Raw genomic sequence first — 19,329 nt, forward strand, 5'->3', positions numbered from 1 at the left:
AGAGTCCCAAGGATTCCGGTTGGAATTTCGAGGATTCCAGTCGGAATCCCGAGGATTCCAGTCGGAATCCCGAGAATTCCAGTCGGAATCCCGAGGATTCCAGTCGGAATCCCGAGGATTCCAGTCGGAATCCCGAGGATTCCAGTCGGAATCCCGAGGATTCCAGTCGGAATCCCGAGGATTCCAGTCGGAATCCCGAGGATTCCAGTCGGAATCCCGAGGATTCCAGTCGGAATCCCGAGGATTCCAGTCGGAATCCCGAGGATTCCAGTCGGAATCCCGAGGATTCCAGTCGGAGGATCTGGTTGGAATCCTAAAGAATCCGGTTGGAATACCAAGAATTCTGGTTGGAATCCCAAAAATTCCGGTTGGAATCTCAAGGATTCCAGTTGGAATCTCAAGGTTTCCGATTGGAATCCCAAAGATTCGAGGTGAAATCCTGAAAGATAAATTCTTGCGATGAATCGAATATTTCAAAAATTTCTCCCGGATTTCCAATAATCACATCAGATTCCTAGTATTCTTAAAAAAACCTTGAAATTTTACCCGAATTCCCTAAATTTCATAATTTACACTTTATGCGCATCAAATTTACAAAAATCCCCACCAGAATCTCAGAACTCCAACTGTATGCTTAAATTAAAATCGAATAGCAGCGCTACTATCGCGCAACTAAATTTGCTCACCCGATGCTTCCCGAAAGCAGCGCTGTCTTTTTGCTACCCCGGTTAGCAGCGCCCGGTACGGATCAGCGTAATGATGCTGCGCAATGTAATTTAGTTTAGTCGCGCACCGTTAAAGTTGCTCTTACGGTTTAGTGCTGCCAGTGCTGCGAAGTCAATATGAACAACACAATAGAAGCGACAAATCGTTGCCTAACGTCCTGGGTTTGAACGGCTGTTGTAGCGTTGGTCACTACTAACACTAGACAGGCAAAAAAATGTCGCCTCGATCTGTTAACTAAGGCTGTGAACCGTTTCACCGATTCGTTTAACTTTTAGTTAAAATTTGACAGTTCGATAGTTATTTCCCCTCCGGTTAGAAACAACCCTGCTCTGGAGCATGGTTAAACTTGACAGTGCGAAAGTTATTTTCTGCTCCCGTGAATTTGAGAATAACTAACCATCTGTCAACTTTGTTCTGAAATAACTACTCGACTGTCAAAGCTCAAATGGGTCGACCGCGAAGTTCAATTTAACCATTTGAGGGGAAAATAACTATCAAAATGTCAAATTTTAACTAATAGTTAAACGAACTGGTGAAACGGTTCACAGCCTAAATAAACTTTGCGCTAGATCATCAATCAGCTGATTTTAAAACTACTCGTATAAAGGCTTATTTCCGCTTGCAGAAAGTGGAATTCACTTTTATAGATCTTGGTTTTATAATCAAACTGGCAACACGGAAATTTACTAAACAAAACACTAAACAGCAGCGGAGCTGTCATAACATTTTTGTATCAAATTTGTGTCTGATTGTGGTCCAAAAACGAAAATCTTCGCAAAAATCTTGATTTTTCGATAAAGTTTAGCAGAAATCGTCACAAAAGTAGTGCTCCGAGGTGCCAGGTATGAACCTGAACGAGGTCGTTTACGTTGGAAACGTTCCCAAGCAGGCGACCGACGTCGAGCTTGGGGAATTCTTCAAAAATGTCGGCCGCGTAATCAAGGTGTCGTTCATGCGGGAGAACCGCAACGACTGCCGGACCAAGGTGGCCTTCGTGCTGTTCGAGAACGAAATGCAGGCCCTGAAGGCGTGTAGCTTCGATCAGACCATCTTCCAGTGGAACCGGGTGATAGTGATGCTGGTCAAGGACGATCGGTACTTCTGGGCCGGCCATACCGTCATCGTGCGAAACATTTCGTCGGGTGAGTTTTTTTTTAGTCAAGTCTCTAAAAGATCTTTATTTTTAATGACAAGTATCTATTTTAACGAAAACGGTCTCTAAAGTCATTTTTTCCTTATTCTACTGGAAATTAATTCTGCTGCTAAATCGAGGTTTCAGGGAAAAGCTTCAAAATTTTCCTCTAGTATATTATCTCCAGAGATCCTTCAAGAAATTACTCTATTAATTCCTCCACCGATTCTTCCCGAAATTCTTCCAGTGGCGTTTCAAGAGAAGCTTAGAGGAATTTGTTCAGAATATTCTCTGGCAAGTCCTTGACCAGTCCTTCGCTTCTACCTCCAGTAATTTAAACAAGGATTACTGTGAAAATTTTCCCAGAGAAATGAAAAAAAAAAACAGCACGATCTCAGGATTTTCTCTAGATATTCAAATCTTTCCAATTCTAGCGTTACATAATAAATGGACGCTGCCTAAGGTTCATTCCAGAATTTTGAAGAAATTCATTCAGGAATTTTTCCAGCCAGTTCTACAAGAATTTTTCTAGTTATCTTACAAGAATTCATTCACATTTACTCCCAGAAATCCTTAAATATCTCCTATTTTTCGAGTTATTACTCAAGTAAAATCTCCATAGATTCTTCAAAAGTTCATGTAAGGTTTCACACCAGTTACTACTACAAGAATTATTCCAATAATTCCTTCAATCATTCCCGCAAAATGTTTGGGAAGCGGTATTTCGTTCGATAATTTTCAATGAATTCTTGCAGGATATTCTCCAGAGTTATTTTTTAATTATCTTAGCAATTTGTCTAGGAAATCCTCCTGAATTTGAGGCCCCAAGTTTTACCAAAGGTTCGATTGCACTGACCGAAGGCCATATAAGCTTTCTGACTCTGAATTCAATGTGAAGTTTTCAGTAAAGTTTGAAATCTAGAATGACTCCGACATACTTTACTTGATCAGTCATATTAATCTCAGTGCCAAAAAGACGTAAAGGTCGAATTCCATCGCGGTTTCGGCTGTTTTATTCGGGTTAATCGAAAGGCCATATTGACCTCTCGACTAGCAGGTCGAACAGGGTGCTTAAACACACACCAACTATCAAAGTTAGTTAGGTAAACAAGTTGGAAACCCGCTTTTATTGAATTGCCTCAATAGCGTATCTGCTACAAGATTCCAGTGATGATAAGACTCCCTTTCAGGGGCATCCGCAAACAATCAATTTTCGAATCGCAGCTTGACGCAGTGTCGAGAAGACATGTCGGTTTTTGAGCATTTGATGAATCCAATTGGTAATCATTGTAGGTAGCCCATGGTTTCGTGTAGCTTTCAATATGCCATCGAAAGACACGTTATTAGAGGCACCCTCAATATCCAAGAAAACACCCAAGCTGGATTGTTTCTGAGCGAATGCTTTCTCGATTACGACATTTCAGAAGGAAAGAGGTCAGACTGATTGGTCTAAAAATCTTCGCTTCCTCAAACGGCACGTCCTCCTTTCGGGATAAACTTCACAGTAATATCACGCCAGGATCTGGGAATATACCCGGTAGCAAAACAGCTTACAAGTAGCTTTTTCAAAACTTGTTTGATAAATTCAAATCCCATCTGCTTCTGGAAATTTAAAAGGAGCAAAACTATCAAGTGCCCATTCAATCGATTCAGTAGGTACAATATTGCGAGCCGTAGCCAGAGATTCGTACCTACATAAAAAGACATTTGGTTCATCCATAGATGCTATGTCCACACATCCGGGGAAATGTGTATTGAATAAACATTCTAAAACTTCTTCATCAGAAGAAGTAAAGTCACCATTGGGTAAGCGAATTTCGTTCACTTGGAAAACCTTAGATTTTGCAAGGATTTTGTTCAGCCGACTAACTTCACCCAAACTGGAAACATTTGTACAAAGGTTTTCCTAGCCAAATCGCTCAGCAGAACAAAGAGCCTTCTTGTAAGCCTTGCGAGCCGACTTTCTACAACGTTCCCTGAGTCTAGTTAAATCGGAATTCCACCATGGGGTCCCTCTTGTAGTCTTCACAGAACGCAAAGGACATGCTTCTTCAAAAGCTTTCATAATGTAGGATGTTGGAGTATCAACGGCATCATCCAAATCACTTGGATTTTCGATGGACGGAGAGGATTAGTTAATCGGGGATTCATAAAACGCAAAGTCTGCGAAGTTACACTCGAATGTTCAAAGAAGCTGTAGCGATCATCAGATAATGATTCTTCATCTGATACATGCCAATCCGTCAACTCGTGACTGATTCTATTCGAGCAGAGCATTACGTATAACACTACTTCTCTAGCAGATATCATGAAGGTTAGGTGATTTTTCTGTATGTTGATCCAAATCACGTGCAACAAAGCAACCTAGAATAAATTCAAATTAATCAATGCAGTTATGTTAAATAATCGAAATAAAATTTTCTTCGGTCTCTGTTCATTAGTCATCCAAACCAGTCTGGTCCAGGACGCTAATTTAGGCGGACATGAGGTTTTCGCCAAGATTCATTGATTTTAGAGCCATAGTTTCTTCTGAGAATATGTTCAGAATTTTCTGTACTACAAAATGTACGGATCAACTTTGCCGAACAAACTTTTTCTCGGTTTTGCTTAAGTGCCAAGATAATTAAGTATTTTTAATAAAAAAAAAAGTTTTTTGCTCTTAAGTGTTTTATTTTTTACTGCTGCAAAGCTCCCATCAGATTTTTCGGATTGCAATATTGGAATATTGTGAAATTGAATTGATTCTAATTAAAATTCTAAGTTCTGATGTTTAGTGAACATGGCTTGAAAAGGTGTGTGAAAGCGATATATTACCAGCCAGCCTTGCTAAGAAGAATCATGTTCCGGAAGTATTGGAGTTCGAATAGGAGAAAATATTTGGCTGTTGTGCTTCTGCTCACCGAAATCCAACAAAAGATGGAACGACTGGAATTGAAACACAAGCAGAAGCCAAGATCAAGGAGGGGATGCATATTTGAATATTTATGGTCTTATATGCCCTGATCTAACAAAATTTAAGTTTTCAAGCTATCTTAGTGTTTGTATTCTATAAAGAATTTGTTGATATTTATATGATTTGAAACGTTCTGAAATAACAGAGGGGTGGGGGAGTCAACCTTAATATTATATAGAGAGCGAGTAACGGCGCTTTAGCCTAGGCTTCCGAGCCAGGACATAAGGGAGAAATACCCGTGTCCCATCCCTGAAAAAAGAGCACCCACAACAATGGAGTGTGCATTAACATTCTTAGCAACGCCACACCCAATGATTTAAACTCGCCCCCTGAAATGAGACGGTTGGTACGGTTGTCCCCGTTTCTTCCTCAAAACAATTCAAACATTTACGTCTATCACATTATTCATAAACGTGAACTTTTGAGTTATCTTCAAGACCAAGTCTGCACAGTGGGCCTGGCCATTTTAATATTTGTGTAATATCACCGATATTCTGTAAACATTAATGTTGACAAGAAAAGACTTGAAGAAATTCCAGTATTTCCAGGATGCTTTTCAATATTGGTTGTGCAAGCGCTTAGATTAGATTAGTTTAGATTAAGTGTTTTATTTTTTAGTTTTATTGGCTTATTATGTTCTACAAATTTTTTATACCTATCATTTTCTACAACTTTGCTGAATATACCAAAGTTGTATTTCTTATGGTTTTTATGTTATCTGAGTTTTTCATCTTAAAATTAACTATTTTGTGTGCCTTGTACCTCAACTATGAGCACCTCTAAAAATATATATCTTTCCACCAAATGATTTTCCAGTCTTTCAAGTACCTGTGAGCAAAATTTGGAGAAGATGATATAGCGTTGATAGGGGAATATGGGCCGCCTAAGGAAAACGTCATGGAATGCATAGAAAAACAGCAAAAATTATGGTTTAAATGCAAGTGACTTGTACTATAGAATGTTATCTTCCATGTTAACATCAACTTGCAAATTATTTCAGGAACTTTTTGGAAAACCATGTTTTTCTACGTGGTCACCAACCATATGGCGCATTATGAGCCACCCTACGGGGCAGTATGAGGCACCTCATTCAATCGAATGATTTTTATTTAAAACAGTATAGAGAAGAGTTAGTGGTGAAGAGTACATTATTGGAAAGGAAATTGAATTAGCTTTGCTTGAAATTATTGATTCTAGCGGCTTATTTTTGAAAGATGCATAATACATAGTAAACAGACCATGTTATACTAGTACCAAATTGCGATACTTGGTTCAACGTATTTTCTAGCAAAGTGTTTCACTTGGAATGGTGTATAAAGATGACTATGCAGTAAAAAAATAATCTGGTATATTTAGGCAATGCATTTTTATGTTCAAAACATCGTTTGTTTTGCTTAAATCTAGGTGGCTCATTTTGCCCCGCCCCTTCATCTTGAAAAAAATATATTGTTTTTCATTAATTTTGTTTACGAACAAATCTAATTTTGCTCACGAACTGTTCATTATGATTAGAAGTTTCAATGGATTGATAAAATTTACCAGAATTATAAATATAATTGTCTTATAGGCTTAATTAAAACCTGACAAAATTATAAGCTTTTCATGACGAATGACAAATTTGTACATTTTTGTAAAAATCTTGAGTGTTCAAACGAATATTCTTATGGTTTTTATTGTGGTGGCTATTTGAGGCATCCTTTAGCGGATCATAATGACACTAGACATTAAAACAATGTTTTTGAGGTCAAAACTGGGGTGGCTCATATTGCCTCGTATGTTCATATTGCCCCCATTGCCCCTATGGGTATTTTTCAAAAACTATCACGTCACAATACTAATAAAAAACAGTGTTCATGTGGGTACCATAACCTAGTCCGTCTGAGTATTGGTCCTGGTAGAGGGGAAACTTGGCAAAAGCCAGACCGAGGGTTCAGCCTTGACAAGATAAGCTGTCAGGCAGAGCTCCAACTGAATAACATACAAAAAAAAATACACCCCAGTGGAAGGCCTTTTGTTACACAGTGTACGACAACTCGTTTGAAATAATACGTTGGGAATGGTTCATTGGGGCGGTTCACAAAAAATTCAAACAATTCAAAAAAGTTTGAAAATCCAATCTTGCACATCTTTCTTTCAATACTCACCATAAAAATAGTGTTCTTCTGAAATTTTCGGCCTTCTAGGTGGTGGCCCAAAAACGATTTAGGTTGGTATGGAAATTACTAAGGAGGCATTTTTGAAATTGAATCCATTTGAATTATTTTCATATATTTTCATATATTATATTCATATTATATCAAATGCACCTTTATGTTTTTCTCACTTATTTCGTGAAAAACGTTCTTTTTAAGAAACAGCTGTGCAATATGCAAGTTATCAAATAAACTTTTAGGTGAATAAAACTCAGTTTGTTTACATTTGTCAGTTGGCCGTTATTCTGGTACTGTATTGAATTGTAACTGTGTGGGCATGGTACCTAGTACTAAATTCGGTTTTCATTTACTTTTCCACTAAAAAGTTCGAAGATTTATTATCATATTCGAAATTTTTTACCAAGGAAGTCTTCAAAGATTTCTCCCGGGCGTTTTCCTACGATATCCAGGGAAATCTCAAGGCAAAGTTTTAGAAACTATTTTTTTTGATCCGGGAGGTATTTCTGATGAAAGTTTTCATTTACTTCTGAAATAATTCCTAAAGGAATCTTAGAAGAAATCTCTAGTGTACTTTCAAAAAGTATCCTTAGAGAAATTCTTGGCAGCAATTTAGAAAAATCCTGAACTACAAATTTGGAGAAAACCTCAGAAATTCCCTGAAGAAATTATTTGTTGAATTCTTGACGATGTTCTTAACGGGAACCTTAAATAAAGCCCTATGAAATAATTACTGGATATATTCCTGGAAAACTTATACATACTTTACTTTTCTACAATATCTGATAGCTACTTTGGGCGAATTCAGTTCAGTTATTATTTTTAATCAAATTACTAGAGGAAATAATAAAAAAGAGTTGAAGGTATTCTTAGAGAAACTACTGGTCAAATTCTATGAGTAATCAAACTCTCATCTCCTGATTCCTGTTAGATTTCTTCTAGTTTTCTTAGTTAATGTTTGATTTTTTTTCGTTCACATTTGGTCTCTTTTTGGTCTCTAAAAGTTCCCAATTTCAAGGCACTTAATCGCTACCAGCCCTGATTCTTGTCTTTTCCTTGTTTTGCAGATACCAACGAGGAAGATTTGTTCGAAGCCTTCGGACGGTATGGAATGATCGAAGCGGTCCAGATTCCGACCTGCAACTATGCCTACGTTGGATTTAAGGAAAAATCCGCTGCGGCAGCTGCCCAGCGTTTGAACAACACCGTTTTGGGCAAAACGAAGATCTCGGTCCAGGTTTCCCAGCGTAATATGCGCGTCCGATTGGAAGATTTGGATAGCTTCAAAACTCCACGGGTCTACAACGAGCTGATGGATGCCAAACTGAAGTACGATTATAACGAGTTTGTGTCGGAACCGACATCGGGGAATTCGGCCGGAGCGGGGCCAGGGCCGGGGACATCCGCTGCCCCTTTCGCTTTCGATGACTACGAGGACGAAGAGGATAATCGCATCTATGATCCCACTACGAACCGTTTCTACGACAAGCCCAAGGATGGGAGGCCACCAGCTAAGGAGCAAGAACCGGTCTACGTGGAGGAAATAATCGACGACGATGACGACGATGGGGATCTCTTGATTCCGCCTCCGATTCCGTGGACGAGACAAAACGATGACGAAGTGTCGATTGATTTGGTATCGCCGCAGGAATCACCGATTGCGGGGCGAAATTTGTTCGACGAAGATGAGCCTGCTGATGATGCGGAGTTTTCCACAGTGGAGGTGAGGAGGAAGGAAATCAGCTTCGGCAAATCGGCCGTGGTATCGACGTCCAACAGTGCCGTTCGGGTGGAGAACGTCCCGCGGGAGGTTTATGACGAGGACATCGTGCGATACTTTGCTAAGTTCGGTTTGATTACAAGCGTTGAGATAGCACAGTCGACGAGTTGCATCTTCAGCAAGGTTTATACGATCATCTACCAGCAGAAGTCAGTTGCCGAGAGGGTACTGGAATGTTTCATGCGGAAATGCGAATTCTCCGGGGTAGTTTGTACGCTTTTCACCCTACGACCGGAGGATGTCATTCAAGATGGTCAAGGGAGGTGCGTCATTGTGGACTACATCTCGAACAGCACGGTTTTCGAGGACGTGGCCGATGCCTTCCGTAAGGTGGGTCAGGTAATTTACTTGAAGAAAACGCCTCGGAACACGACTGCCAGTGTGGTGCACTTCCGGCACCGAATCTCAATGAACCTGGCCAAAAAGGTGGTGGAAATCGACGGCGATAAGGTGCGGGTGGTTCCCTTCAACCAAGGCTTTTTCCGCAAGCTTACAGCGGAAAACCGAAGGCTGAAAGATGCCAGCACACCGCACACCAAGAAGCCGCTCAAGAACGTGCGCATGGTTGACATCGAGATGAAGGAAGAACAGGAACGCAACAAATACATGATCCTAAAGACGGTGTATAACCCGAACTATCGGAACCCGGACCCGAAGAATCTGTCAAATGAAGGTGAGTGGAGGGGTCGGGTTGGGTGTCACTGTCAACCGGAATCTGTCGTAGAATGTCGGGAAATTTATGTTGTTAGTGCATACCTTGGTTGTTACTTTGTGCCATTGAAACTGTGAACGTCAGTCGTCGTTGGTAAATTTTATTATGTATCAAAGACTCCTAACCAACATCAAAGAATTGATTAGAATAGGCGATTGAATCTTAATTATCGATTCTTCAAGTTATAAATGTCAGTTCTCGTTTCGCGCGCGTCCTATTGGAGATGATCCGACCATCCGAGTTCGTTTACGCTCGTCTCCAGCATGATTTTATGTCTCATCGTGTGTGCTGATAAAAATATCGAAAGTGGTTTGTGACAGCTCAATCGAGGGTGGACTGGTGAGCTCGTTTCATGGTTTTGTTTCAAATGAGTCAACAATAATGAAACATAGTCATTCTGCACTACCAAACGGTCGTGGGTTCGAGTCCCACCAAGTCGAGGGTTGGAAACTACCGGAATTCCCATGGCATATAATATACGTATGCAAAAATGGCCAATAGGCAAAGAAATCTCTCAGTAAATAACTGTGTAAGTGCTCATAAGAAGCTGAGAAGCAGGTTCTGTCTGGGACGTAACGCCAAAAAGAAGAAGAACGGTACCAATACAATCTTTGAAGTATACATAACAAACTATGGATGATTCGGCACTACAAGAGTTGGCAAGTTTTACGTTAAATCGAAATACACATTTATTGATTTTTTGAAGACAACACTTTGACTAGTTCGACACTGAAAGTGCCAACGTGTTTTAGATGAAGTTCAGGTTACATGAATCGCATTACTTACCAATGTGAATCCAGATCATGTAGCTTTTGATCTCCCTTTACTAATAAAATTATTGTGATGCAGAGGTGATCTCGGTCTTAAGTAACAATGGATGTCACGGTATTGGATTCATGAGGCATGAGACGTGGACAATGCTCGAAGAGGACCTACAAGCGCTAGGAGTTTTCGAACGACTTGTGCTCAGGACGATCTTCGACGGAGTATGTGAGAACGGCGTATGGAGGAGAAGAATTAACCACGAGCCTGCGAAACTCTACGGTGAACCCAGTATCCAGAAAGTCGCCAAAGCTGGGATGGTACGATGGGTGGGACACGTTGTGAGAATGCCGGACAACAATCCCGCAACCTCAAATCCGGCCGGTACAAGACGAAGGGGAGCGCAACGAGCTAGGTGGTTTGACCAAGTGGAGCAGGATCTTAGAAGTGTGGGGCGATCGAGAAATTGGAGGTTAGCAGCCATGGACCGAGTTAGTTGGCGTAACATTGTGGCGCAGGTCATGTCTTGAAGGACGTAGAGCCAGCAAAAGTAAAAAGTAAGGTATTGGATTCATAGTAGACTCAAGTCTAATGGAAACAAGCATGGAATGGCTTAAGCCTGGCTTAAGCCACTATTTGTACACGTGGTCCAGCAGTTGCGCTAGTGCTACAGTAGCAACCATTCGGTATTGATTCAAGGAATTTCAAACAAAACAGTTGATTTTTACAGCTTTTAGCTTTAGCTTAGCTTAGACCAGGGCTGCCCAGAGCACGGCCCACGGACCGCATCTGGCCCAATACCCCATTTTGTGCGGTATGCGAATAATTTGAAGGTTTATCTCTTATCTGACCCGTTGATTGTTTTATCAATTTGAAATTAGGAACATACGCAGTCCAATCTTTTCCGTCTTTATTCAATTTCAAGATCAATTTTCAAATTTTGAAAATAAGTGAATAGCTAGATTATAAGCACTTTTCCGAATTTGAACAACTGTTAGATAATAATCTTAACAGCTTGAAAATACCGTTTTGAAAGGGAGCGGGTCATTTGGCATAACACCATTTGACATAAGGTCATTTGGCAGAACGTCGTTTTGCATAATGGTCATTTAGCATAATGGCCATTTGGCATAATGGCGATTTGGCATAACTAGAATTATATCCCTCGGGGCAGCAGGGACGAAAGTCTTGGGGCTTAACGAAACCACCACCCCCCACCCCTCCCAGAAACTTTTCGAGTTCGGGAGCTGCCCAGGATGTGGTGGAGTTCACAGTGGGCTCTGATGAACCTTCATAAAAACTACAAAAATCCCAATGCAACTCTGTCAAAGCGACCGGTGCCGCTCAAAGTACCAATGAACCCTAGCCCAAACTCACAAGAGTGCCAACCGGCACATCAGGATTGATGGCAGTAAGGTCCTGATTATGGCATACTGGTTGCGATACAAACGGACAAGGCATGGAACTACGAGTAGGAGTGCTTCGAGCACAATGGGACCAACGCCAGTAAGGCCCCATTTATGTATATTGGCAGCGCACGACTAAGGACAAGTAACGGTATATGTTTTGAAGCTGACAGAGGCGACATTCTACTCCCTTAGTAGGGTCGGGTGACACTGGCCCGAAACGGCGAGTGGGTTAATGGCGCAGGCTGCCCCCGTCCCGAAAAACCGTGGCAGGCCTTAGAGTACGTTCCAAATCCGTCGCCTGGTTGTTCCAACTGGGCGGGAGTAGGCTCAGATGTCATTACCTGACCTGCGACGATACGGCTCTGAACCTAGTACCCTATAAAGGACTATGCCAACCCTAGCATGGCCTCACTGCTTGCATAGTTAACCATGGGATCATAATGGCGATTATTCCAGCGGAGTTGGATAGCGACTCTTAGGAGGACCCATAAAAGATGATCAACCAAAACAAACAACTAGCGGAATGTGAAGGAGAGGCTTCCCAGACAACCAGAAATCGCATCAAAGTTCACGTAATAACTCATTTATTCATACAAATTACATCAAACCCGCAAGACACGGTGGATGAAATAGTCTGATTGATGAGTTTCCTCGCATAAAACGCTTTTCTTCTGAGTTCATTTGTACATTTTGTTTCGTCCCGTACACTCGTACAAAGTATGTCGAATCAATTCGTAGCAGCTGTCAAATCAACATTTGTTATCATAAGTTAAGTCACATAAGATCACAGGTTAGTTCGGTAGAAAATTTATACACTTGCATTGTATGCTATTATTCATCACATAATATATGCACGTATATCACCTCCACTTTTGTACGTAGAAGGCCTTTCACGACATCTTATAAGTGGGGGACGGACCTGGTGTAGTGGTTAGAACACACGCCTCTCACGCCGAGGACCTGGGATCGAATCCCATCCCCGAGATAGTCACTAAAATTTTTTCAGTGACGTCTTCCATCGAAAGGGAAGTAAAGCCGTTGGTCCCGAGATGAACTAGCCCAGGACTAAAAATCTCGTTAACCCTCTAATACCCAAATTTTTATTTTCGATCTAAATATCATTTTTAGTTATCTAAAATCGTTCTAAACACGTTTTGGAGTGTGATTTATTTTTATTCGCAAATCTATGAATTTTGGTTTTTGATTTTTATAATTTTTATTTTTGAACATCCATATCCTTTTTCATTTTTTCTTGAAGCCTATTCTAGTTACTGATTTTTGGCAACAATAAAAATTCAAGTTTTCACGGTACTTTTAGAAATAATAAATTTCAAATATTTTTTTGAAAATATTTTTATTTTCCGTGTAATTAACGGAAACACAGGTTTGGAATTATTTTAATACCACCAAGCCCTTCTTCTGTTATAGGTTAATAGTAGAAAAATATAAAAGGTACGATTTTTTATATTACACGTTAAATAAACCCTAGGCATTTGTAGGTTATATAAGAATACAATTTTTCAAACAATTTTCAAAAATACAAAAAAGTTTCAAAAGTCATAAAAAACTTTTCTCATATGCGTGTTATGAGTCAAGGTTTAAGCCAAAAATAAAATCATTTTGATTTCCGAGGTACGAAAAAATACACAAAATTCCAAAGTGTACCCCGTCTAAAGGCGGGGTTGGGTATTAGAGGGTTAATAAAGATAGAAAAAAAAATCTTATAAGTGATGATTTTGTTATACGTACATTTTGGTTGTCTGGGTTCTGGACCTATCAGTAATCGGCTAAGGTTCCCGCCAAGGAAGAAGGTGACCAACATCAACTTTAGTGAAAACAGTGTGGGCAAAAGCCTAGATACTGTGGCGACGGCAGGCACTGGCCGCTCCAGTGCAACATGTGAGGTGACCGATGGCCCTGGACTAATCGAAGTCATGGATCGCAATAGCGAGTACCTCCCTAAAATGCAGGTAGCTGCTGAGCAACTTGATGTCATCATCGAGTTTGTTAAAAGTAAAAGCAATATCAGCAAAGATTTGAAAACAAGTCTACTGAAATTGCGACAAACAGTGCTAGCTGCAAAGCAGGACTACGAGAAAGCCAAGGAACAACTTGGCAAGGTAGAAGGCCAAAAAGACACTAGGTCGTGTCAGACCGAAGCGTTTTCTTTCATAGGCAACGCGAATATATCTGATGATATTATTCGATACGCGATGCGGAAGAGGGGAGCTTCCGGGGATGACTACGTGGCGAAAAGACGTATGGTTTCTAAGGGAAAAATGACCTACGCGGTCGTCCTCCAGAGCGGAAAAGCTGGCACGAGCCAAGCCCCGCGATCAAGAGGACATGGCAACAAAGGAGAGGCCAACACCAAGCCTAAGGCCAAGAAAGCCAAAATGAGCCACGGAATAACCCAAACCAGGCAGTGCATCCACAGGCACCATGGGCGCAAGGCAACATCAACCCGTGGATACGAGTTGGAAATAAGAAAAAACAGAGCTGTCGGTCGTAGAGGCCAACAAAGCGAAGAACTTGGGCATACTCAAGGTAGGCTGGTCGGTTTGCCGGCTGAGCATACAACAGCCTCCTGAAGTTTGCTTCAATTGTTTCGGGAAGGGCCATAAATCGTGGAATTGCAATGGTCCCGACAGAAGTAAGATGTGCAGAAAATGCGGCACCGAAGGCCATAGGGCAAGCGATTGCAAGCAAACGCTAAGTGCCTAATATGTGTCGACAGAGCAAACAACGGACACTTAACGGGCGGACTCAAATGTCCAGGCACAAGCGGAATATCAAAGCAGCCAAAACGGAAGTAACACAGTTAAATTTAAACCACTGTGATGCAGCCCAGCAGCTGCTTTGGCAGTCAGTCTCGGAAACCAAGACTGGCGTGGTGTTACTATCGGACCCATACCGTATACCAGCCAACAACGGGATCTGGGTGGCGGATAGGTCTCAACAGCTAGCAGCTATAGGGACGACAGGACGATATCCAATCCAAGAAGTAGTCTCTAGCTCAAATGACGGTTTTGCGATAGCAAAAATCAACGGCGTGTTCTATTGCAGTTGTTACGCGCCCCAAGGTGGTCGATTGAGGAATTTCCCCACATTGTCGACAGGATGATAGCCGAACTAGCTAATCGGCAGCCAGTAGTGATACCTGGCGACTTTAATGCATGGGCAGTGGAGTAGGGTAGCCGCTGCACCAATGAAAGAGGCCAGGAATCCCTGGCCGCATTGAATGTAGAGCTGGCCAATGTGGGTACAGTGAGTACCTTCCGCAGAAATGGTGCAGAATCGATTATCGGTTCGTGGCGTCCAAACCTTTTAGGTACCATGAACTGGCGCGTTGATGACGGTTATACTCATAGCGATCATCAATCGATTCGCTATAGTATAATACCAGGCGGGCAGAAGGCAGCGCGATGTAACTCGACCCAAGCCCGAGGATGGAAAACAGCGCGCTTTTTTTTTTTTTTTTTACTTGATCATTTATTTATTAGGCTCATGCGCCATTAGGCATTACGGAGCCGAGTTCTTTTGATTTTATTTACAAATTCATGGTGTTTTCTTAATTTTCTATGTTAGTTTTGGGGAACCGAAAAACTCGCGGTTTGGTCGAGGTTAAGGGTAACAATAATTTAAAGGAAGGGATAGGACAATGGGATCGTTCCGTTGACATTCAGCAGCTTTAAGGTGTGACGTGTTTGCTTTGCTGCTGGTCGAACGTTGAGTGGACAATGACAACCTGTAACGATACAAAAAGACGGGTTTCGAGGGGACACAAGGTGGACAAGTGGACCGACAAGAAAGGGGAGTTAAACAAGAATGTTAGCTTGTTTCAAAAAATTGTACATAAGCTTCATGTACACAAAGTCAAGTTTACCCAACACATCCCTAATGTCTTCCTTTTCTGGTTTCCCTTGGGCCCTGAGGGATGCACAAAAATCAGATCTGGCAAAACCGTATTCGGGGCATTCCCAAACTACGTGGTTGATATCTTGGTAACCTGCACCGCAGCTGCAGTGATTGCTATCTGTGAGCCCTATTCGATAGAAGTGAGAGCCTAGAGAGTAGTGATTGGACATAAGACGACACATTACCTTAATAAAGTCTCGGCTTAAGTCCAACCCCTTGAACCACGGCTTCTTCGATACTCGCGGGAGAATGGAATGTAACCACCTGCCCAATTCTCCGGCATCCCACTTTTGTTGCCAGCTGACCAATGCATGTTGACGAGCCATTGAAAAAAATTCATTGAAGGCAATTTGTCGATCATAAATATCGCCTTCCATAGCGCCCACCTTGGCAAGCGAGTCCGCTTTCTCATTGCCCGGAATCGAGCAATGCGAAGGGACCCAGGCCAAGGTGATAGTATATGATTCATTCGATAGAGCACTCAATGTAGATCGTATTTCACCGAGGAAATACGGAGAGTGCTTTACCGGCCTCATTGAACGAATAGCCTCTATGGAGCTAAGGCTATCCGTAAAAATGAAATATTGATCAGAGGGAAGAGAGGCAATTCGCTCTAATGCGTAATGTATAGCCGTTAATTCTGCGACATACACGGAGCAAGGGTTCTGAAGTTTATATGCGGCGCTATGAAACTCGTTATATACACCAAATCCAGTGGAATCATTTGTTTTTGACCCGTCTGTGTAAAACCTTCTATCGCAGCTGACGTGACCGAACTTGCTTGCAAAAATTTTTGGTATTTGCTCCGAACGAAGCAGATCTGGTATTCCACGGATATCTTGCTTCATGGTCAGATCAAAAACTACAGCGGAACTTGAGAAGTCAGGGAAGCAACCGTGATTGGAAAGATTCAAAGAAGGGTTAACCTCCAGAGTCATGTACGAGTAGTACAATGTCATAAATCTTGTTTGAGGATTTCGTTCGATTAGCTTCTCAAAATTTTCAATTACCAACGGGTTTAACACTTCACAGCGGATGAGGAACCTTAACGACAATTCCACGAACCGATCTGATAAAGGCAGTATTCCTGCTAACACCTCTAAGCTCATGGTATGAGTCGAGTTCATACAGCCTAAAGCGATCCGAAGACAGCGATACTGAATACGCTGGAGCTTCAGAATGTGTGTTTTCGCGGCGGATTGGAAGCAAAAACTACCGTATTCAAGAACCGACAGAATCGTGGTGCGATATAGCTTTATCAGATCATCCGGGTGGGCTCCCCACCATGTTCCTGTGAGTGTACGCATGAAGTTGATTCGTTGTTGGCACTTCTGATACAGATATCTAATTTGTTTCCCCCAGGTGCATTTAGAATCAAACCAGACCCCTAAATACATATGTGATAAACCTTGAGAGAGTTCCTTACCCATGAATTGAAGCTCTAGATCCGCAGGATTACGCTTCCTAGAAAAGACAACTAACTCAGTTTTCTCCGGAGAGAATTCGATACCCAGCTTCACAGCCCATGCAGACAAATTGTCCAAAGTATCTTGCAACGGTCCTTGCAAATCGTCCGCCTCTGGTCCTGTGACAGAAACAACGGCGTCATCCGCAAGCTGTCTTAACGAGCAATTTCTCATGAGACAATCATCAATATCTCTTACGTAAAAATTGTAAAGAAGAGGACTTAAACACGAGCCCTGGGGGAGACCCATGTAACTTATTCGCAAAGTTGTCGAGTTTCCATGTGAGAAAAACATATGCTTCTCAGACAACAAATTGTACAAGTAGTTGTTCAAAATCGGGGAAAGTCCACACTCGTGGAGTTTGTCTGAAAGGACATCTACGCAAACTGCATCAAAAGCCCCCTTAATATCCAAAAAGACTGAGCCCATTTGTTCTTTTTCAGCATAGGCCAGTTGAATTTCAGTAGAAAGCAACGCAAGACAATCGCTCGTTCCTTTGCCTCTGCGGAAACCAAATTGAGTATCTGAGAGAAGGCCATTCGATTCAACCCATTTGTCCAGCCGAAAGAGAATCATCTTCTCTAACAACTTTCGAAGACACGACAACATCGCAATAGGACGGTACGAGTTGTAGTCCGAAGCAGGCTTTCCTGGTTTTTGGATGGCAATAACTCTCACTTGTCTCCAATCATCCGGAACAATGTTGCTCTCCAAGAATGCATTGAATAAGTTCAACAAGCGTCTCTTTGCGACGTCTGGGAGGTTTTTGAGCAAGTTGAACTTAATCCTGTCCATACCTGGGGCAGAATTGTTACATGAAAGGAGAGCAAGTGAGAATTCTGCCATCGAAAAAGTTGAGTCCATTTCATTCCTTTCGTCTGGATAATCTCGTGTGATCGTTTGCACTTGGACAGAATCCGGGCAAACTTTCTTGGCGAAGTCGAATATCCATCGAGAAGAGCTTTCACGATCCTCGTTTACCGATTGTACGTTCCGCATTCTTCTACCGACCGTCCACAAGGTTCGCATCGAAGTTTCCCGTGATAATCCGTTGACGAAGTTTCTCCAGTAACCGCGTTTCTTCGCTTTCACGAGGCTCTTGAACTTGCGGTCAAGAGAACAATACCGATCGTAGTTATCGCGCGTGCCACGTTTCCGATATTCTTTAAACGCATCTGATCTTTCGCGATAGACTCCGGTGCATTCGCCATCCCACCACGGGGTGGGCGGCCGACGTCGAACTGAAGATCCTGGAACCGGTTTACGCTGAGCTTGAAGAGCACTGTTTATAATCAACGCGGATAAGAAGTGATATTCTTCCAGCGGTGGAAGTATATCGACCGATTGCTCACCTACGGAGATCGCTTCAGCGTATTTTCCCCAGTCGATATGCTTCGTGAGGTCATACGCTACGTCGATCTGGTGTGTTCGACACGAATTATTGGTAACTGAAATTTTGATAGGCAGGTGATCACTACCATGGGGATCCTGAATTACTTTCCACATGCAATCCATTGATAATGAATTCGAACAGATTGAGAGGTCTAACATACTTGGGGGATCTGGAGGTTTTATTCGTGTTGCTTCCCCAGTGTTCAAGATTGTCAGATTGAAGTAGTCGCAAAGATCATATATTAAAGTTGCGCGATTGTCGTCCCTCGGTGACCCCCAAGCTGTACCGTGAGAATTAAAATCTCCTAAGATCAACCATGGCGCAGGCATAGCTTCGCATATTGCCGCAAGGTCTCTGCGAGATACTCTAGCATTTGGCGGTATGTATACACTGGCTATGCTGAGGCTTTTCCCTCGAGCTGTGATATGACATGCAACTACTTCAATGCCTGTCATCGAGGGGAAGTCGATTCTGTAAAAGGAGTGGAGCTTATTAATCCCCAAGAGCACCCCTCCATATCCATCCCCTCGATCCAGACGAATAATATTAAAATCGTGGAAAGAGATATTTTTATCAGAAGTTAGCCATGTTTCACAAAGAGCAAATATGTCACAGCGAGTGCTGTGTACTAAAAATTTGAACGCCTCCATATTTTTTATAAGACTTCTACAATTCCACTGTAGCACTTCGATCATATCTCCGACCTCATTGGATAAGTTAGCCATCGAAAGATATGAACGAGTCAAGAATCGGCCACTTTGAAGCTATTTGCTTTAGAAAAGGTTTCACCAAAGAAAGTGCCATGTTGATTAGGTTTCTCGTTTCGGGTGAAATCTGAAACATTTCGAAGATGAAATCCACTATCCCAGAAAGGGTCAGTTTACCGGAAGCACTGTTTGGCTCCTGCTGACGAGTTGGTTGAGTTTCT

At 41.9% G+C, this 19,329-nt stretch overlaps 1 protein-coding gene across 1 annotated transcript in view; it reads left to right on the plus strand.

Annotated features, from left to right (window-relative positions):
• The first annotated feature begins 1,425 nt into the window (after positions 1 to 1,425).
• Positions 1,426 to 19,329, plus strand: part of LOC5574044 — a 28,190-nt gene continuing 10,286 nt past the window's right edge. Inside the window, exons 1-2 of the mRNA XM_021857601.1 lie at positions 1,426 to 1,868; positions 8,029 to 9,414. Of these exons, the coding sequence (XP_021713293.1) occupies positions 1,571 to 1,868; positions 8,029 to 9,414 (1,684 nt within the window). The 5' untranslated portion in view covers positions 1,426 to 1,570. The remainder of the gene's footprint in view (positions 1,869 to 8,028; positions 9,415 to 19,329) is intronic.

Source organism: Aedes aegypti, chromosome 1 (assembly GCF_002204515.2).
Source record: "Aedes aegypti strain LVP_AGWG chromosome 1, AaegL5.0 Primary Assembly, whole genome shotgun sequence".
In the NCBI taxonomy this organism is placed as follows: domain Eukaryota; kingdom Metazoa; phylum Arthropoda; class Insecta; order Diptera; family Culicidae; genus Aedes; species Aedes aegypti.